A 22,596-nucleotide genomic window follows, 5' to 3' on the forward strand; every position below is an offset into this window, starting at 1 on the left:
TACTCCTGCTCCCCAGGGTGAGCCACTGTCCTGAATGCTGCATGCATTGCTCCCTTGCTTTTCTTGACTATATTACCACGTTGGATGGTCCCTAGACAATGTTATATGTCATTATCCCTGGTGTTTCAAGTCTATAAAGAGAATTGTGCCATTCACCTGCGATGTGCTGTCTTGAACTACAATATCGTTTTAGAGATTCACTCATGTGGCTGCATCAAACTTCTAGTTCGTTTCTGTTCACTTACTGCACAGTATTCCAAAATGAATAGTTCACATTTCATTTGTCTACTCTCTTGCTGATGACATTTGGGTTGCTCTAGTTTGCCTTCATGAACATTCATCTGTAAATGCTCTGGCACAGCCTGTCTCGGGAGTTCTTAATCTTTCCAACTACATGGGCCTTACCCCTGGTAGTCTGGTGAAGTTTATGGACTCATTCTCAGAATTTCATATGCATAAAACAAAACACCTAAAATAACCCAGGAATCCAATTATGTTGAAATTTGTTTAAAAAACAAATTTATGATAAAGTAATATATGCACTGTTTTATTAACGCAATTAGAAAAAGATGTCATGGCAGGTCTAACAATTACAATTTCCTAGTAGTGATGAGTATAAAATGATACCTTGAGATATCAGAAAAAGGTGTAAACTGAAATGAAAGCCCTGTGACTCCTATTGACAAGGTCTCAGATCCTGCTAATACTGCTATTACTGAAACTTTGGCTGTGAGCTGCATTCATAAATGAAGAGAATGCTCATTTCACTTAGAGGTTAAAATGAGTTAGAATGCAAGGATTTTTTTCCACCACATTTAAATGCATGAACTTCCTGCATTCAACCTGTGGACCTTCAGAGGTGGTTCGTGGAGTTCTGGTTAAAAACACATGCTTTAGGGTATATATCCAGGAATGGGCACTAATGGTTATTAATTTCCCAGCTAATTCAAACCGCTAGTGCTTTCCAGATGGCAGGCTGAGTCCCCAGAGTGGACTGAAAGGGGCGGCACAGCTCTTCACATCAGTGCTGCTGCTAGTCTGCTGCAACAGAAAGCAGCCCACTCTCAATCTGAGCTAAACTAGTCTTATATTTTTTATGGCTTTTGGGCATCTTTAAAAACAGAAACAAAAAACTGCCACAACTTCCCCTTCAGCTCCAAATCTCAAGCAGATGAAAGTGTGAGGAAATGAAATTTCCTGATAACCAATGTCTAGCCCTGGGCAGCATGCACTCGAGTTACCTTGATGAGGGTGATTCCCAGCGCTTTCTTGGGCACTCTCCCGGTGATCTCATCACAGATTCTGTGAATGAACTGGTGGGGAATGACAAACACCAGCAGGTCTGCATCCTGCACAGCCTCGCTGAGATTTGAGATGGCAACCTGCAACCAAAAGGCAAAGAAGACCGTTTCTCCTCTTATATCAAACCTTGCCCTGTCCACATGGTTTCACTTACTGACCATTTATCAGATGCCTACTATGTGCAGAGCATTGCACAGATAGACAAGGAAGGCAAGTGTGTTTGCTTTGCCTTCCTTATTCCTTATGGGGGTCTGAAGCAGAGGGTTTGCCTCTGTCACCAGCTGGGCAGGTGAGTTATCCTCTCCACCCCTCAACTGCCTTATCTGCAAAAGGCACCACTAATAACACTATGTGGGTTGCTCTCTGTTGCTCTTCCACCTCATCAGCCCCCCATCCATTTTCCGCTCTTCTCTGCCCCATTCTGTTCCCAGGAGGCTGCTTCCTCTAAACTATTTCCCCAGGCTCCCTTGTTCTCTGGCTTCCAGTGGGCTTCAGCCAATGGGAGGCACTGTCAGGAGATCAAAGGATGGGAGGAGAGACAGGTCAAGGGTATTTATCAGCCTCCTCTGGCCACTTCTGCCTAGGCTCACAGTGTTTCTGGCTTGGCTTCACTCCACAGCTGCACCTGCTGCCAGGCAGCCCCTTTCTAAGGCCATGTCTCTAAGCCCTCTTCAGGCTGGTGACATGTTCTTTCCCTGACCCTTTCAGGGGTGGTAATGGCTTCCTGCTGTTGCTAATCTCTGAGCACTTCACCAACCCCTGTTGATTCCCTCAACCCCATGGCCCCTCTGTAAGTGATCCCACACTAAACTCTCCTTTGAGAGTGCAACTGTGAGGACTAAATGATATAGAAAACTGCCTGGGACTTGATATACACTCAACATATGTCAGCTATTATGACAATTTCTTTCCTTAAGGGTGAAGATTAGTTTAACACAGCAGAAGTGAAGGCATGCAGTGCGGACTCCAGGGCACATGGTCTCTGGCAAAGGCTTCTTGCTGCGCCTAGTATCTGTTCTTCCTTATTCCTCAGCATTAGAACCCCTAGTTTCAAGCTGGGCTCCTGAATGCCGGTAAAGAAGGCTATGTTTCCCCGTGCTCCTTGCAGCTAGATGTACCATGTGACTGAGTTCTGATCAAGAGAGCATCAATGGAAGTGCTGCCTGTGACTTCTAGAAAATGTCCTGGAAGGTCCTTCTCCTTGCTTTTGCCAGTGGCAATGTGAAGGCATGGCTGAAATTCAGACAGTCATCTTAGAGCAGAAGGAAGACAGCACATGCTGAAATGGCAGAACAATGGAATCAAACAAGTTTCTGCCACCATGATGCTACACCAACCACAAACGTCTTTACATGAGAGAAAAATGCATAAGCATTTACCTTGCTTAGACCACTGTTATTTTAGGTTTTCTGTCATATGTATTGAAACCTAGCTATAACTGACTTAGTCCCCATTAAGCATTCCTGGTTCCCAAAATGAAAGGCCTTGGATGAAGATTCTTCTCTGAGGAAATCGTGTCTGTCACAGGAACATCATTCAGAATGGGCCAGCCTCTGAGGAAACCTAGTTTGGGGGTTGTGATGGAGATTGCCAACTCCCAGTCAAAATTCCTTCTCCCCTTTCTCTATAATCACAGACCTATAAGCTGGTCGCTAGTCATCTAGCCAGGGACTGTGTTTCCCAGCAGTCCTTGCAGCTACACACGGCCATGGACCAAGTTCTCATTGTTGGATGTGAGAGGGAGAAGTGATTTCCACTGACAGCCCAGAGCCCTCAAGACAGTGGGTTGCCTCCTCCACACTTTCTCTTCCCCCTTCCTGTGAGCTGAAAACCTTGGTAACTTAGCCTTGATCACAGTGAGGGTTACAAGGCTTAGGAGATGGTACGGGGGAAAAAAAAACAAAAAAAACATGGGACCAAGAATAATGGTGTAAAGCAAACCACTGGAGTATTTCTATGTGAGAGGAAGACAAGTCTCTTGTTCTTTGTCACATTATTATGTCTTTTGCAGTATCTTAGCCTATTACCTTGACTAATGCCTGTGCTAAGAGTTACTCCCTCACACAAAGGATTCCCCAAAGAAAATGTATCTGAAGTTTAGCTCCCTTATCCATTCAGGAGGTGTGGAGGACTTCCATAATTTATTGCCTAGCCTCCATTCCCCTTCTTTCTAGAAGAAGTTTCCTTAAACTTCCTTTCAAAAGCTACCACTTCCCCATTTTAACCATGCCATTTGGGTGGAATTGGCCCCTACCCCATTCCAGGGGTGGTTCTTAACTTGTTCAAGCTAATGGGCACATTAAACAATCAGAGCCAACGAGAAACCAGTAGATGTCTTCTGGGAAACGGATGCTTCCTTGTTCTTCAGGAGGAGCCATGGGTCTTTCCTTGAACAGTGTGGGATGCTGCTGCGAAGTCTGGAACTACTGCATCCATGTTTACAAATGTGAGGGGAGAACCTACGCCACGGGGCTACCATGTGGATGAAGCCAACTTTGTGGATGGCAAAGCAGGGGAACAGAGGGAAAAACCGGGCCCTGTTAATATCATGTAAGCTGCTGGTTCAGGCTACACCTGAAGCCAGCCCTACCTGGATCTTTAGTTACAAGAGCCAAAACATTTAGCTTTAAGCTGATTTGAATGACAACCTAGAGTTACTCCCCATAGAGCAGATCAAAACCCAAAGCTCAGCACTTCTCCCTTGTTAGTGGCAGACCCAAAGCAGGGAAGGCCTATTTGCCTATTTTCCTCTTTGGAAAGGCTTCTCCAGATTGGTAATCTAGGCTAGGTAGTCCACAAGTGGCGAAGATTTATTACAAAAAAAATCCACCTGCTACATTATTCCTCTCACACCTGGAGACTCCACCCCCTCCAACAAAGCATTTTCTGATTCTATTGCATTAATCTCTTGATGCAGGCTGGGCGCCATGCTCATGCCTGTAATAATCCCAGCACTTTGGGAGGCTGAGGTGGGTGGATCGCTTGAGGCCAAGAGTTTGAAACCAGCCTGGCCAACATGGCGAAACCCCATCTCTACTAAAAATATAAAAATTAGCCAGGTGTGGTGGCGCACACCTGTAATCCCGGCTACTTAGGAGGCTGAGGCATGAGAATCACTTGAACCTGGGATGGGGAGGTTGCAGTGAGCCAAGATTGTGCCACTGCACTCCAGCCTGGGCGACAGAGCAAGACTCTGTCCCAAAAAAAAAAAACAAAACAAACAAAAAAACAACCCTCTCAATGTCAACCCACAATTGGCCTGTGTGTCCTTTATTGGCAAAGCTCATTGTCTTGCTCTCACGTGTTTGCCTGTGTCCCACCCATCCTCCCACGGCCTTCAGAAGAACTCTGACCGCTCCTTCCCCTTCAATACTGGCCTTGCTCAGATGGACATTTATGCACCCTACTCCCTGGTTCATATGGAGCCTGGCCGCCTGACTTTTAATTAAAACCTATTCCTCTGGACCTACTGTTTCTCCTCTTCCCCATCCACCTCTAACACATACACACGCCTCCCTTTCCCCCTTTGGAGCATTTTCAACATGGTGAAGTGGAAAAAACACCAGAACTAAAGAGAAAAAATATAGGTTTGAAGGTCTGGGTTGCACATCTGCAACTGACCAGCTGTGTGACCTCTGGCAAGCTACTCAGCTTCATTGACCTCAGTCACCCCATATGTAAAATAGAGATAAAAATTACCTTTCTGATCTAGCTACCTCGCAGAACACTTTCCGATTAAGTAATATAAGTGACAGTGTTTCGAAACTACAAAGACCTTAACAAATGAAAGCGTATTCATCAGAAAAATCTACCTGTGTCCTGCAAATCCTTAACTTTTAAGGAATCGGCCTATTCCCATGTCTCTTGCTAAAATACATCCCCAGCCAGGCTCAGTGGCTCGTGCCATAATCCCAACAATTTTGGGAGGCTGAGGTGGGCGGACTGCTTGAGCCCAGGAGCTCAAGACCAGCCTAAGCAACACAGCGCGACTTCATCTTTACAAAAAATAAAAAAAATTAACCAAGTGTGGTGGCGAGTGCCTGTGGTCCCAGCTACTTGGGAAGTTGAGGTGGGAGGATCACTTGAGCCCAGGAGGTCGAGGCTGCAAAAAGTTGTGATTGCACCACTGTACTCCAGCCTTGGGGACAGAGTGAGGCCCTGTCACAAACAAACAAACAAACCATTCTCAAGGAAGCTGCTAGCTGGTCAGGATTTCTTCTGTCTCTTACACTTCCTTCTTAATAAATCAAAGAGGAACCTGCAGGTGGTAGGGAATGTGATGGTCTCTAGGACAAGTGGTTGGGGCTTATTCTCCTCGGTGGAATACTTAGGGTTTAACCCACAGAAGCAACATGTACAATGCGAGCTGTATTTTTATGGTGTGCATGGTCCGTTCACAGAACGTTATTCCTCTTACACAGTATCAGAACAAGTTCTCATCAGCTAATGAGATCATGTGAATCTCATCTTTCAGAATAAAACCTTTTGCTAAGCCCCTACCCGATTTTCTGCTCTGAAAATAATCAGGAGCTGCTTTGGAAATGGTGACTGATTTTGTGAGCCTCCTGCCAAAACTCTGAGGGTGTCCATCATTCCAGATTCTGAAATATGCCGGGAAGCACAACTCAGAACAACAGGTCTTGCCTTTCAATGGTGAGTAGGACAAACAACCCAGAATGAAGGCATCAGGGCTGGTTTGCTTAATACCCAGACTTTCAGGAGCCCAGTGCTCTTAGTCTAAGTTAATAAAAACCTAATAATAAATAAAAATCATTGGAAACAAAGCTGGTGACGTCTGTGTGGACAAGCCTGAAGGTTCTTTTGTACCTCCTGGATCCACCATCACTGTCCACAGTGTGTGCTCAATGAGCTTTTACCTGTTAGCAACATTTTATCTGCAGTCATCAGAGTGGGCAAGAAAAAGACCTCACTTTCATCATCACAGACTGATCTCCTCACCTTCCAAAGATGCTATTTTATGGTCTTTAAAACCAATTAGGATTAAAATGCTTTCTCCATTCATTCATGACTATAAATAGGCTCACTGGATCAAATCTGAAGAAAAAATCTCTAAGTAGGAAAATAAGAACAGCTTCTCCCTGCATCAGAAATAATCACTATCAATATTTTGGTACATTCCTTCCAAGGTCTTTTTGAGCCTACAGAAATGTCTAAAATTGTATTTATAGAATTAAAGTAATATTTTATATCTTTTTAATATAGTATTATAAGAATTTTCCTGTTATTCAAATGAAGACTTTTACCCCTAAAATCCATAAATCTTACTACAAACCTTTTTGTACCAACATCATAGTAATGACAGATAAAACAAGGATAAGCCAAATAAAAGATACCAAGGCTGTTCTCATTTTTATCTAATCTCTTAGGGCCACTAGTTATTTCTACTTCAAGTCTGTATGAATCTACATGCTGAAACAATTCTGGTTCCTAATAAGAATGGTGTGGTTTAACAATGGTCCAGCTGCCGTGGCTGCACAGAGCATCGTGGCCGGGCTCTACTGCCAGTCAGCTAACCGGATGCCATGGCAACTCACCTACATTATCTGGGGGATGTGTGTACTCAGATTCAAGATAATACCAGGAGTAAAACATATAGCAATGTCATACCTGGGACATGGTAGAGGCTCAAAAATAGTGTAATTTTCCTCTGTCTCTTCATCTCACTTGCAGGCAAGATCTCAGGTGAAATTCACATACTTGGCTCTACATGCAGAAACATGACCCTCAGACAGAGGACCTTATCTGATGGTTCTTACGTAAACATGCCACTGTTGGTAAGTAAGGCTACTTCTGGAAAAACAGCTATCCACCGCCTGGATTCCCCAGTACAACACCAATAATATCAATTTATTATGTACCCCCATGGTTCCCAAAGCATGGCTCCTGAACCAACAGCATCCCCATTACCTGGGAACTTGTGAGAAATGCACATTCAGGGACCGCACCTGAAACCTACTGAATCAGAAACTATAGGAGTGGGCCCACATATCCCTGGGAAGCTCTCCCAGTGATCTAATGAACACTAAAATTTGAAGATCACCAGGGAAAACTACTCCTCTAATGAAATCAAAGAGTTAAATCCAGGGAGGAAAGGAGTAACACTGAGGCTTTGCACTGAACTGACATTTTAATTTTCAGAAGGCTTTCAGCAAAAATTAGTAGGTATTATCCCAACCCTAGTATCCAAATGTAAATGATTAATTTTTTTTTAAGTCTTGCCCTAACCTTATTTCCCATGTGATACCACCTAAAGCACTGAAACAAAACTCTTCATCCTGGTTTGTTCTTCCTCACCACTTCCACCATCCTTGGCATTTATTCAGACCACAAATAATGCCAGGCACTATTCCAGGTGCTGAGGAGACATTAGTGAATAAAGACCTATGCAAGAAACTATACTCAAAGAGTTCACAGCAGAATAAAAAGGTAAACATTGGACTTCATAATTAAAAACTTTTGTGCTTCAAAGGATACCATCAAGCAAGTAAAAAGAAAACCCACAGAACAGGAGAAAATACTTGTGGAGAAAGGGGACCTGTATCTAGAATATATAAAGAATTTGTATAACTTAATAATAAAAAGACAATCCATTTTTTAAACAGACAAAGGATTTGAATACACATTTCTCCAAAGATATGTAAGTGACAATAAGCACAAGATGCTCAACATGGTTAGCCATCAGGCAAATGAGAATCAAAACCATGAATGAGATACTCGCTAGGATTAAAAAGTCAGATAACAGCAAGCACTGGTGAGAATGTGAAGAAACTGGAACGTTCACACACTGTTGATAGGAATGTAAAATGGTACAGCCACTTTGTAAAACAGTCTGGCAGTTCCTCAAAAAGTTAACTCTACTCCTAGGTATACACACAAAAGAACTGAAAACATATGTTCATACAAAACATTGTATATAAAGGTTCACATTGTACATAAAGGTATTATTCATAATACCCAAAGAGTGGAAACAGCTCAAATGACCATCAACCAATGAATGGGTAAACAAAATGTGGGACATCCATACAACAGGACTGTATTCAGCCATAAAAAGGAATGAAGTATTGATACATGCTACAACATGGATGGAGCTTCACAGCATTACGCGAAGTGAAAGAAGCCAGTCACGGAAGACCACATATAGTAAGATGCAATTTATATGAAATATGGAGAATAGGTAGATCTATAGAGATAGAAAGTAGATTAGTGGTCACCTAGGGCTGTGGGAGAATTGGGGAAAACTATGAAAGGGTACAAGATTTCTTTTCAAGGTGATGAAAATATGTTAAAATTGACTGCAGCGATGGCTGCACAACTATGTAAATATATGAAAAAAGTCACTGAATTGTATGGTCTGTGGATTATATCTCAGTGAAGCAGTTTTTTAAAAAGGAGTCAGAAGATGAGAGGCAATGGCACCTATATTTCATGGGGGTGCTGGAATCTAAATCCTGGTGGCACTGGCTGAAGCTGGAACAGGGAAGCAAAAGAGTCCTCTACCTTGATGAGCTCCAAACACAGGCTCTGGAAATAGAGCTAGAAAACAGGATCAACCATTTCGCAATTACAGAAAATAATGAGCATTCTTTTTTTTTTTTTAGACAGAGCATTCTTTTTTTTTTTAGATGGAGTCTTGCTCTGTTGCCCAGGCTGGAGTGCAGCGGCGCAATCTCGGCTCACTGCAACCTCCGCCTCCTGGGTTCAGGCAATTCTCTTGCCTCAGCCTCCCGAGTATAGCTGGGATTACAGGTGTGCACCACCACACCCAGCTAATTTTTCTTTTTTTGGTAGAGATGAGGTTTTGCCATGTTGGCCAGGGTGGTCTCGAACTGCTGACCTCAAGTGATCCGCCCCCCTTGGCCTCCCAAAGTGGTGGGATTACAGGCATGAGCCACAGCGCTCTGTCCCAAAATGCTGGGATTACAGGCGTGAGCCACCGCACCCGGACTTCAGAAAATAATGAGCGTTCTTTTCATTCGGATCTAAAGGGAAATCGCAAACCCAGACGGGCTCAGCTTTTAGTGAGCAGGCAATGACATGGTGAAGTCACTGTAACAGAAGGCTCCTGTGTGGGAGGGGCCACATGATGAGTGTGGACCTGGGGAAGGGTCAGGTTGGCAGCAGTTTGGGGGTCTCACACAGAAAAGTCTCAGTCTGAAGTCAGCACATCAAATGACAGCATAAACAGTGAGCTTGTGTGACAGAAATGCAACAAACCTCTCCTGCTTGAATTGGAAAGAAAAACAATAATTAAAAACTGGACTTTTAGGTGGCTACCTGAGGCTGGAGGGTGAGGGACTGGGGACATATTGGTCAAAAATTTCACTTAAACAGGAAGAACAGGTTCGAGAGATCTATCAGACATCAACAGGGTTCTGGGAGTGAATTCTCCTGCCTCTGTCCACACCCAGTGACCAGGGGTGGGTGGTGGAGTCAGTCAAGTGGGGGGCAGGCTCTCTCAACTCCTCTATGTTGATTCCTTCCCTCCCACTCTCCCTGTTCGCAGCACAGGCTCCAGCTTCACAGAACCACTCAGCAGATTCACTTCCCCCAACATTCCTTAAATATTCACTGTAGGAAAAGCACTGTGCTAGGGACTGTGGGTGAATGAAGAACCAGAGAGCAAGGTCACACACTGAGGGCACGTGGAGGTAGACAGACAGGTACACAAGGGACTGGCACCAGGCAGCGTGGGAGGAAGGTAACAATGAAGCATGTAGTTTACCAAAGGGAAGGGGCAACCAATTCTGATAAAAATGAGAAAAGTGAAGCTCAAAAGAATGATCTGCCCCAAGAATGGATTAGAGATGACCCCATAGGCCTTCCATTGCAGTGGAAACAGCTACCTCTTTTATTCTCTCCAGCAGATATTTGGACAACTTAACTCCTAAGCTCACAACTCTAAAGGTTCTTCTTCCCCCACCAACTGCACCAAGAATAACTGTAGGGAAATGCTGGCTCACCTGAGTCCAGAGCAGAAAGTCAACATTGTCTGGAAGGCAACAGATTCAGCATGCTCAGGGATGCGTCCACCAGGAATCAGTCTGAACCGTAGCCCTTAGCTGTGTGACCCTGGACAAGTTCATTAGCCTCTCTGAGTCTTGGTTTCCTCCACTATATAATCAAAATAATTATCCTAATAGGAAAACCGGTAGTATCAACCTAAGAGGGTTATTGAGAGGATTAAATGAGGCTAAATGTATTGCTTAGCACAGTGCTTGACACTAATGAACACTGTAAATAAAACTTCCCACATTTATTGATTTAGAGATCAGTCTCCCCTGCTCAGTTCCTTGAGGAAAGCAACACTGTCTTATTCCTCTTTCTGTCCCCAGCACCCAGCACTGTGCTTTGCATGCACAGTGCATGCTCATAAGGTTTGGTGAGTGAATATATGCAGTAAAGGGTATTTCGTTAACAAAGGACATGAGCTTCTTGGGTTAACCATAGGAATCAGACAGCCACAACTGTCTGGTTTTCAAAGAGATTATGATAGAAAGCCACAAAATGGTGAATCTGACAACAGAAGAAGTTCATAAATTCCACTCAGACAAGCAGCAGGGTACACCCTTTTCACTCCCCAAGCTCATTTCTTTCTTCCTCCGCAAGTCAATAGAAGGAGGTCAGGCAATAACCCGTATTTTTCTCTCCCAGACTTAATAAGCTTGAATTTAAACTGTCAGTCTTACATTTTCCCATTTTCTTCTATCTCCTTCTGTAATTTAGGCCTTGACCCTGACTTTAATTACAGATCATTGCATAAGCTGTCCTAGCAAGCTGATCTCACGCACTTAGGGTATAGCAGGAGCTACCTGGGGAGCACGAGCAGCCTAAGGCAAATTTGTTAGTTCCAGACGTGGCTGGCACTTTGAATGCCAAGGAGGAAACCTGTTATGGGCTGTACCTCAGAATGTGACTGTATCTGGAAACAGTGTCTTTAAAGAAGTAATTAACTTAAATCATTGGGGTGGGTCTTTGTCCAATGTGACTGCTATCTTTATAAGAGGATATTATGACAGAGACAGGATTAGAGGGAAGACCACGTGAAAATACAGAAGATGCTATCTACAAGCCAAGGAGAGAGGCCTCAGAAGAAATTAACCCTGTCAACACCCTGATCTCATGCTCAAAACCTCCAGAATTATAAAAGATAAATTTCTGTTGTTTAAGGTACCCAGTCTGGCACTTTGTTAAGGCATCCTTACCAACGTAATAGGAAGCCCATTTTCAGAGTCAGGAAAACCAAAACCAACCAACCAATTGGTAGTGGAAAGGAACTGGGGAAAAGGGAAGCAGCTTTCTCAGTTCCAAGACCCAAGTGCTGCTCAGCCAAGCATAACTTGCAGAATTAACCAATGTACATTTCACCCCAAAGTCTTACCACATTTTCTGGCAGCTTGTGTCCAGGAAGATATTTTACATTTTCATGGTCATTATTTATGATGTCTGTCAGTTTTCTGCCATTAACTGTTTCTTCAAAGACCCACATCTTGACTGTGGAGGCAAACTTCTGAAGTTTCTTGACATTATTACCAATTATTTTTGCAACAGCTGAACCCCTACAAAAGAAACCGTGGAAAAGAAAAAAATAAACTCACTTGGGCAGGAAAGAAAAGGCATTTTATTAAAATTCAAAAGACTTGTGTTTTGATTCTGATTCAAACACTGAGCCTACTCAAGATGTGATGTGTATCAGTCCCAAGCCATTTGAAACTTAGTTGTTTTCACATGGAATACCACCGCCTGTGACCGGGAAAGCACCAGAATTTGGCTTAAGGTCAAAATGCACCACCCCTTGAAACTAGTAAGAATCAACCTATCTTGGAAGACAACGTCACAGGCAGAAGAGAAATCCACCCCAAAGCATGAAAATGACCCTAGAGGGTCTTCAAAGGATATTGAGATGTACCTACGGTAAAATAAACTGTGTCTTGATGAACTGCAACAGGTGCAAGGCAGAATCACAAAGGAAAGACAAGAACCTGAGTGGATTCCAGAAGAGGAGAAAAGGGAGAGCACAGGGCCCAGTTGCTGAGTACTTTGCACTCCCTCCTCCCTGCAACCAAGCCGGCCTCTGGCCCCCAAGCTCCCTTTTCTCTGCATCTCTATTTAGCAAACATGTTCTAGTGACCGCTCAGTCTCCCACAGGCTTTCCTGCAGGGGACAAGAATGACCCTGATTTGTTAACATCTGTCCTCCCGACAGCAGTGTGGGTCTGCACGTGGTTGCTGCAGCAGAGGAGGTCAGACCAGGCACCTGTGTCCATCTCACAGAAGCTGCTGATGGGGCCATGGTGGGCACTTGATGCTAGCTGAGCCTGTCAGGTTTTCCCTCTGGACTTTCAACTGAGAAACAGTTTGTTTCTTAGATGACTTTCCTGGTGTGAGGAGCAAATGAGAGAATGCAGTAAAGAGCATCTTGCAAATTCATGTGTTAGGGCAGTTGCTACTTTTTCTCACAATTATTCTCAAGACAACTTGATGAGATGGAGTAGGGGGTGATAACAAAAGGCGGGGGCAGCCAAGTGGATGCAGAACATGTTGGAGACATTTATTTTCATCCCTGGATGAATCTGTTATTCTAACCCAATGATAATACATCCCAGCATATAAACCTATATGCTTTAACAACCACAAAAATTCAAATAATTCTAACAGATTATAATTATTGTCCCTTTCCTGACATAGAACGGATAAACTGAACCTGTGTTTCTCAACTTTGGCTGCACACAGAGTTACCTGGGAGGTTTAAAAGTCCTGAGTCCCAGATCACATCTCAGGCCAATGGAACTGGCACTTCTGGGGTGGGATCAGGCATCTGTACTTTTTAAAGCTCCCTGATGACTTGATGTGCAGCCAGGGCTGAGAGCCACTGCTCTGCACAATGATTAGAATTCCGATGCCCTCCTCCCTCACAAAAGAATAGCTGTAGATATCAAGGCTATGCAGCTGTACCTGTGAAATTCTTATTCTATGCCAGCAGGACACGTTATTAGAAAAATCCCCATTAATCCAATTCTCCTACTGACACTTTGTAGAAAGGAGGCCAGGAATCTCCCACCATCACTACCACCTTTATTCTAATCTTGGAAACAGCTGCTCACGTACTCACAGGGAGATAAAGGCTGTGGTTCACAGTGTTCCCTGGCATCAAGTAACTTTCACAAGGTCATAGAGAACAAGTGTGGTTCTGGGGGACTAAGCATCAACTGATGAGGGGCTATGAGACACCAGAAATCTAAGTCTAGTAAACCAAGTGGAAAAATAAATCGGAACCAGGAATCCCTCCCCATGATCTTACTGGAATACACTTGCTTTCCCCTTTACAGCTACCTCTTGGGGAAGCCAAACATTTGCAACCAGAGGCAAACCTGTAGTACCTGCTGCAATGAGTTGGGAATATTTATTTATTTATTTATTTACTTAATTTATTGATACAGGATCTCACTCTGTCACCCAGGCTGGAGTGCAGTGGCGCAATCACAACTCACTGCAGCCTCGACCTCCTGGGCTGAGGTGATCCTTCCAACTCAGCCTCCTGAGTGGCTGGGACTACAGGCACGTGCCACCACACCTGGCTAGAGTTAGGAAAATTTAAACAAACATTGGTACCATTAAGAACTAGGCCCTCCAGACCATGTCTGTATGTCCTTTGGGATTCAATGGGGCTTAAGGTGACAGGATAAAAAAATTAATACGGGGAATTCCAGTTATTTTACTCTTGGGGGATCATCAAGACCTCATTCTACCTCATTCCTGGTTTCATCAATAATTTCATTCATTCACTCATTTATCGCAGTCATCAAATATTTACTGAGCACCTACTATGCGTAATGCATTGGGCCAGATGGTGGTAATACAGCAGGGGAAAGGCAATGTGTTCTTTGCTCTCAAAAGCTTACCACCCGCTCAGAGAGAGAAATAGCTAAAAGGCATTCATGATGCTGTGTGTGGTAAGAGGTGGAGGAAAGTGGAAGCAGATGTGGTTAGAAGGGTAAACTGCAGTGGACTTCAATACAAAGGACCCAACTGCAATACATGCTGATCCATGACAAGTCTCCCAGGCTCAACCTTCTATTGAGAGAACCATAATGGACAGCCAGACCCAGGGTGCAGGGAGAAGACACGAGAATGGTGCTCAGGAAGACCAAACCCCTGCTGAGAAGCAAAAAAGGCTTCGCAAATCAGGGCTGGGAAGAGCAGACACAGCAGTGCTTTCCACCCAAATACTCAGCTAACCGCAGACACATGAGTGAGCCCGACCAGCTGATCCATAACTCATAAGTAATCATAAATTCTTGTTATTTTAAGCAGCTGAGTTAGGGGAGAGTGGGCTGTGTTGCAGCAAAAGCTGACGATGCATAAATACAGCATCTTTGACACAACTAGAGGCCACTCCAAGTAATTGTTGGCCAAGCTGTTGGATTCGCCACCCAGGGATTGGCAATGTGGTGGGAGGGATTGGGGGCTGGGGTAGTGTTCAGTGTTGAAGGAAGGACTGTGGAATTAAATTCACATATGGAGAGGAACGAAACGATCCTAGTACCTTAAGGCCTAGTTTTGTTCTCTCTATATAATTTATACAATAATTTTTTTGGCAAGGGTGGCGGGGAGGCAGGGCATGGAGGAGGAGGACCAGGACTTAAAACTCTATATTTCATTTTGTTTTAACCCCCTTTGGTATACTCTCTCTGTTTGTTTGTTTGAGACAATGTCTTGCTCTGTCCTCCAGGCTGGAGTGCAGTGGTGCAATCATGGCTCACTGTAGCCTTGACCTCCCAGGCTCAAGGGAATCATCCCTGGCCTCTCGAGTAGCTGGACTACATGTGTGCCACCATGCCCAGCTAATTTTTAAAAAACATTTTTGTAGAGATGAAATCTCTCTATGCTGCCCAGGCTAGTCTTGAACTCCTGGGCTCAAACGATCCTCCCACTTTGGCCTCCCAAAGTGCTAGGATTATAGGCATGAGCCACTGCACCCAGCCCAATCTCCATGTTGAACTGAATATTTTCTCTGTTGTCCACTTTTATTTGTATGGTTTATAAAAAATCAAAAAGTATAACCTGCACCCAAAACTCCTTTGTGCCTCTGGAATGGTATGAGATGCATTTGTCCCAAGTGTTACCTATTCTGACCAATGTGAAAGAGCAGTTTCATTTTTCTTGTGGATGAAATAGAGCAAGGAAAGTGTTTTGGTGGAGCCAGAGGGTTTTGAAGGGACCAGAGTCTACTTATAAGTGATATACCCTGTTCTAAAGAAATGGGCCGGGGGTGGTGGCTCACACCTGTAATCCCAGCACTTTGGGAGGCCGAGGCGGGCGGATCACAAGGTCAGGAGATTCAGACCATCCTGGCCAATACGGTGAAACGCTGTCTCTACTAAAAATACAAAAAATTAGCTGAGCATGGTGGCGTGCACCTGTAGTCCCAGCTACTCAAGAGGCTGAGGCAGGAGAATCGCTTGAACTCGGGAGGTGGAGGTTGCAGTGAGCCGAGATCACGCCACTGTACTCCAGCTTGGGCTACAGAGGAAGACTCTGTCTGAAAAAAAAAAAAGAAAGAAAGAAAGAAAGAAATGTGACTGGCCAACAGAAGGCCAGTCCAAAAATGTACATAGGTATATTAGAGCTGAGCTTAAAATAAAAGTACTGACTACAGTCCACAAAGGTGGTTTGCATGTGAACAGGTCATAGTTGGGGTCCCACGGCCACACTGCTGGCACTCTCCATGTCTCAGCTGCTTTCTGTAACACTACACAAGCATAGTCAGGCACAGGTCTTATCTATCTATCTATCTATCTATCTATCTATCTATCTATCTAATCTTTCAATTCCTGCATATCTATCTCTCTGTCTATCTACCTGCCTGCCTATTTTTCAACTCCTGCATATCTATCTATCTATCTGTCTGTCTGTCTTTCAACTCCTGCATTTTGAGAATCGAGGGCACAGGTCTTCATATGGCTGGGTCAAGGGCATGAGCAGCCACCTCCACATCAGGCTCAGCTCATCCATCTACAAAATGATGCGGGGGTCAGGTAATCTTTAAGGTTCCTTCCAGGTCTATGATCGAATCCAGTGCTTCCCAAAGTGAGAAATGGGTACTAGGGATACACACGAAACCAAATGACACTGAATCACTCGTGCCCTTTTCAACTCTCATGGTCCTGAGCGAGTGCAGAATGTCTCGCTGCAGTGCCATTAAGTGGTTACCATCTCTCCAGCATATGCTAATTTCCCTTCTTCACAAAGTCTGAAGAGGCCTCAGACTCTGAGCCTTGGCAGGTAGTAATATCTCGCAAGAATTTTATAACACTGTCTTGTTTTCATTATAATGGGTTTTGTTGTTGTTACCTTCTACTTGTGATATTTACTATAGTGGTATGAAGTTGTCTTTTAAAGTAAACATTTAGGCTGGACACAGTGGCTTTCACCTGGAATCTCAGCACACTGGGAGGCTAAGGAGGGAGGATTTCTTGAGCCCAGGAGTTTGAGACAGCTTGGGCAACATAGTGAGATCCTGTCTCTACAAAATATAAAAAATTAGCTGGGCATGGTGGCTGCACCTGTAGTCCTAGCTGCTCGGGAGGCTGAAGCGAGAGGATCAGTTGAGCCCAGGAGGTCAAGGCTGCAGTGAGCCATGATCATACCACCGCACTCCAGCCTGGGTAATGGCACACAACCCTGTCTCCAAAAAATAAATGAATAAAAATAAACTTTTAAAGAAAGAATAGCAATCAAATAATACTATAGCTATGAAGCAGATAGAGCCAAAGCCGTAAGAGTGCTGCCTGCCTGATGCATTTAATCCTACCCAAACTCTTCATCTTGCAGATTAAGATGCATGAGACTCAGTCATGTTCACCTTGCATCCTACAACCAGGTATGGCCTCCAGGTGGGTCTTACCTGGGGAGGAGGTTGGGGAGCCTTCCAGGCAGAAGGAAGGCCCCTGGAGCAAAGGTCAATGACTAGCTAAGGCAGAACTTGGAGGACTCAGGTCTGCTGATGGCCAGTCCTGGGTCTTTACATAGATGTATAAAATTCTATTACCCATGAAATAATGAATTGTCTTAAGTCTCAGGCCTTAAAATATACACTATTTCACAAATCCTGTAATGCTATGCAAATAAAATTTAAAAGGAACTTGAGCAGATGGGTACTTCATATAAGATTTCATTTAATCTTTACTACAGCCCACAAGAGAGGTGCACATTATCCCCATTTTACAGATGATGAAATTGAGGCCCAAAGAGCATAAATGAATTACCTAAGTCATGCTGTCCATCTGTAGTTAGCAATTCAAACCCAGATCTGAGTGTCTCCAAAGCCTGCACTTGTTGCTAATTCATATTTGCCCTATTGTAGTGTAGAATCTTTTATTGAAAATATTTATTGAGCACCCATTAATTTCAGATACCATGCTGGGTGCAAGGGATACAAGGGAATAAACGCAGAAAAGTCCCCATCCTCATGGAGCTTGGAGACTGGTAAACAGAGATTGATGTTGTTTCAACAAGCACAGAAAAAAATGTAACTGTACTGCCAGGCATGGTGGCTCACGCCTGTAATCCCAGCACTTTGGGAGGCCAAGGTGGGAAGATTACGAGGTCAGGAGTTCAAGACCAGCCTGACCAACATGGTGAAACACCGTCTCTACTAAAAATACAAAAATTAGCTGGGCGTGGTGGCGCGTGCCTATAATCCCAGCTACTCAGGAGGCTAAGGCCAGAGAATCACTCGAAACTGGGAGGCGGAGGTTGCGATGAGCTGAAATCACGCCACTGCACTCCAGCCTCGGCAACAGAGCAAAACTCTGCCTAAAAAAAAATATATATTTTATATATATATATAGAAATATATAGTATATATGGAAATATATAATATATATAGAAATATATTATATAGAAATACATATAATAGATATAGAAATATATATTATATATATAGAAATATATAATATATACAGAAATATATTATATATAGAAATATATATTATATGTATAGAAATATATAATATATACAGAAATATATTATATATAGAAATATATATTATATATACAAATATATAATATATAGAAACATATATTATATATACAAATATATAATATATATAGAAATATATATTATATATATAGAAATATATAATATATAGAAATATATTATATATAGAAATATATAATATATAGAAATATATTATATATAGAAATATATATTATATATAGAAATATATAATATATATAGAAATCATATATAATATATAAATATATAAATATATATAATTCTATATATAATATATAGAAATATATATATAAATATATATAATATATAGAAATATATATAGAAATATATATAATATATAGAAATATATAATATACATAGAAATATATATAATATATATAGAAATATATATAATATATATAGAAATATATATATTATATATAGAAATATATATATATAGAGAAATATATATATAAAGAAAGCCTAGCCAGGGCGGAGCTCCGAGGCTTAGTGGGCCTTACCTGGGGAGGAGACTGGGTACCTTCCCGGCAGCAGTAAGGCCCCTGGGGCAAAGCTCACTCATAGCAGGTGGCATGGCCAACAATAGGCACAGATTTTATCTAGAACCAACACATCCAGGGAGGAGAGAAAAGAAGGAAGAGGAGACAGGTTAAGGGAAGGACAGAAGAGGAGACAGTGCAAGAGAAATGGAGAGGATCAGGGAGACTAAGGGAGGAGAAAAAGAGGAGGGAGGGAAGGTGGAGAAAATGGCGTGGCAGGGGCAAGAGGCAAGGAAGGGACAGGGTGGGCAAAAACAGCACTAATTTGGTGCATACCAGGTGTCAGGCACTGTTTCAAATACCTTACCCACAGTATCCCTTTTAACCCTTCTGCTCTACGGCCCTGAGTCCCAGCTGGATGGACACCCACCTGCAGGAGGTCCTAACCCCCAGCTTGGCAATGCCCTCCCCGCCTCCACCCCCAGCTAACCCTTTGCCATTCAGTCTGTCCACAGCCTTCTCACCCCTTTCTCTCTAAAAACGTGTAGTATTTAATTAGGCTGGGGAGGTACTACTTCAGCCAAGGAATGGACGCCTGTTTTTAAATAAAAATAAAAATTTCAGAACCCTCTAAATTTATTATGCCAAGGGGGAAGTTAGGTCTTGGAGACTGGGTTATGTATAACTTGCATGCTTGCAATTCTGCTTCACTCTCTTCCCCACTGTTCTTGACTTCCTCATTGTAAATGACTAGGAGAGACCAGATCTTCCCGCTTCTAATTGCTGATGTTTGTTGTACATTAACTGCCTCCTTCATTGTCCTGTACCTAACTCGCACCAGATAGTGTCAGTCCAAGACCCAATGATGGTTACATCTGCAGTGTGGAATGTTAAATATACCTCCCCCACCACTCAAAAAGACCACCTTGACTAATCAGATCATTCTAACTATGCATTAAGCCTTACATAGAAACATGCTGAAATCCTGTTAAACGTCCCTGAACTTTTTCTATATGAACACTCTCAAATTTCTTGGAATATGTTCTTTCTGGGCAGGCTCACTTGTTTTTTTGTTTGTTTGTTTTTTGTTTTTTTTTGAGACAGAGTCTCACTCTGTTGCCAGGCTGGAGTACAGTGGTGCGATCTTGACTCACTGCAACCTCCGCCTCCTGGGTTCAAGCGATTCTCCTGCCTCAGGCTCCCCAGTAGCTGGGACTACAGGCACGTGCCACCACACCCAACTAATTTTTGTACTTTTAGTAGAGACAGGGTTTCACCGTGTTGGCTGGCATGGTCTCAATCTCTTGACCTCGTGATCCGCCTGCCTCGGCCTCCCAAAGTGCTGGGATTATAGTTGTGAACCACTGTTTCCGGCCGGCAGGCTCACTTTTAACCTTCGCACTTAATTAAACTCTCTTTAAACTAGATTCTGACCTTTTTGATTATTTTAGGTTGACACTATCAAGTTGGGCCTAAAAACCTGACGAATTTCTTTGAGGCCAGAAAGGACCCTACAGTCCGTCCTTCTTTTTACTATGGAGGAAGCGGAGGTCCAGGAAGACTTTGCCATCAGCTAGATTCTCCACATTCCATGCCCCCATCTCTTCCAGAGCTGACCCGGGCTGGTTCCATGGGCAAGAGGGTGGTCCTTTGTGGTTTAAATAACATGTACTTTTTCACTCATAAAAGCAATACATGAAAAAATAATTATGAATAATCTCACCACCCAGGGAGAACCACTATTAACATTTTGCGTAATTCTTTGCAGTCAAAGGGCTTTTAAAGAACAACCAAATGCCAGGGTATTAGATGCAAATGTTAAAAATGAAGTATTTAAAAAATAGATTCAACTTGGTGAATGTTATTTGATCTCTACATAGGGAAGCTTTCTAAGCTTAAAATCAAAGAAAGAAACCACAAAGGAAAAAAGATCAATATGAACAACTTCACTTCAAAGAGGAAGGAGACTGAAAAGGCTTTCTATCAAAATTCAAACTGCAGAGGAAAATGCTTATGATAGAATGTTACATTTAACAAAAAGGATGTAAAATTGTACATACCATATGATTGCAAGTGTGCAATTAATAAATAATACCACCTCAGATCCACTTAGATGGCTACTATCAAAAACACAGAAGATAATAAGCGTTGGTAAGGATGCAGAGAAATCAGGACCCTTGTATATTGTTGGTAAAATTGTAAAATACTGCAGCCACTGTGGAAAACCAAATGGCAGTTCCTCAAAGAATTAAAAATAGAACTAACATATGATCAAGCAATTCTGTTTCTGGGTATATACCCCAAAGAATTGAAAGCAGGGTCTCAAAGAGGTATTTGTACACCCATGTTCATAGCAACATTATTCACAATTGCCAGAAGGTGGAAGCAACCCAAGTGTCCGTCAACTGATGTACGGATAAGCAAAAGGTGGTCTATACATACACCCATGTTCACAGCAGCACTATTCACAATTGCCAAAAGGTGGAAGCAACCCAAGTGTCCATCAACTGATGTACGGATAAGCAAAAGGTGGTCTATACATGCAATGGGATATTACCCAGCCTTAAAAAGGAAATTCTGACACATGTTACAACATGGATGAACCCTGAAGACATTATGCTAATTGAAATAAGCCAGACACAGAAGGATAAATAATGTATAATTCTACTTATATGAGGTACTTAGAGTAGTCAAATTCATAGAGACAGAAAGTAGAAGCATGGTTTCCAGGGACTGGGGAAAGAGTGGATTGAGGAACTGTCGTTTAATGAATATAGAGTTTCAGATTTGCAAGATGAAAAGAATTCTGGAGATTTAATTCTTTTCAATATTTTCATTGTTTTCAATACAAACAATGTGAACATTCTTAACCCTACTAAACCGTATGCTTAAAAATGGTTAAGGTGGTAAATTTTATGTTATGTGTATTTTGTCACAATTAAAAAAACACACACACTTAAAAAGGATGGCAAGAAAACACACAAGAACAAGCATAAGACCCAGCCTATGGTCAGATCCTATTAAAAGTATAGTTTGTGGACCAGCAGTGAATATATCCCTGAGAGCGTGTTAGAAATGCTGAACCTCAGGCCCTACCCCAGACCTGCTGAATCAGAATCTGCTCTGTAACACAATCCCCAAGCGATTCACATGCACATTGAAGTGTTGATATAGTAGATGCACAACAAACATTCGTTGCATGAATACATCCTTTCTTGTTGGTAAGTTTACAAGCAAATGTTATTGTGTTCTTCATACTTGCCTATCTTTTCCAAATTTTCCCAAACAGGCATGTATTAGTTTATTTTTTTATTCTGATTTTAAATCATTCCCATTTAGATATTTTAACAGACCCCAAATCCAAAGCAGACAAGTTTCAGCAAGTCCCAAGGCCTGTTAGCCAACCAGAAAATAGAAACTATGGAGGTTTAACTGAAATCCACAGATGCCCCCTAAGTCTCATTTTAGTCGATACTTATTTCAATATATTTTCAGAGCAGCCAAGTAGGAGCAGTTTGGGATGGACCACACCTCTATCAGCCTGTTCAAAAATGGCTATCCATGACCTGGTCAGCCATGTTATCAACCCCATACACCATGGGAACAATGTTCATCTGAGTGAATGGAGGAATGGTCAGTGATTAATTCAGATCAGAATCAAAGACATAGGTAGCAGGAGAATCTACCTGCCCACTCAGAAGAACAACACACAGGGTCCTGGAGAATGTCTAAGTCACAGTCTCAAATTGCCTTTAAGGACCACCCGTCTTAAGCAAGG

General features: G+C 42.6%; 1 protein-coding gene across 1 annotated transcript in view; it reads right to left on the minus strand.

The window, feature by feature from the left end:
- Window positions 1-22,596, minus strand: part of GPD1L (glycerol-3-phosphate dehydrogenase 1 like) — a 63,527-nt gene that overhangs the window by 29,646 nt on the left and 11,285 nt on the right. Inside the window, exons 2-3 of the mRNA XM_054482528.2 lie at window positions 11,702-11,879; window positions 1,242-1,382 (exon numbers count right to left, since the gene is read on the minus strand). Of these exons, the coding sequence (XP_054338503.1) occupies window positions 1,242-1,382; window positions 11,702-11,879 (319 nt within the window). The remainder of the gene's footprint in view (window positions 1-1,241; window positions 1,383-11,701; window positions 11,880-22,596) is intronic.

This window comes from Pongo pygmaeus, chromosome 2 (genome assembly GCF_028885625.2).
Source record: "Pongo pygmaeus isolate AG05252 chromosome 2, NHGRI_mPonPyg2-v2.0_pri, whole genome shotgun sequence".
Taxonomy (NCBI): Eukaryota; Metazoa; Chordata; class Mammalia; order Primates; family Hominidae; genus Pongo; species Pongo pygmaeus.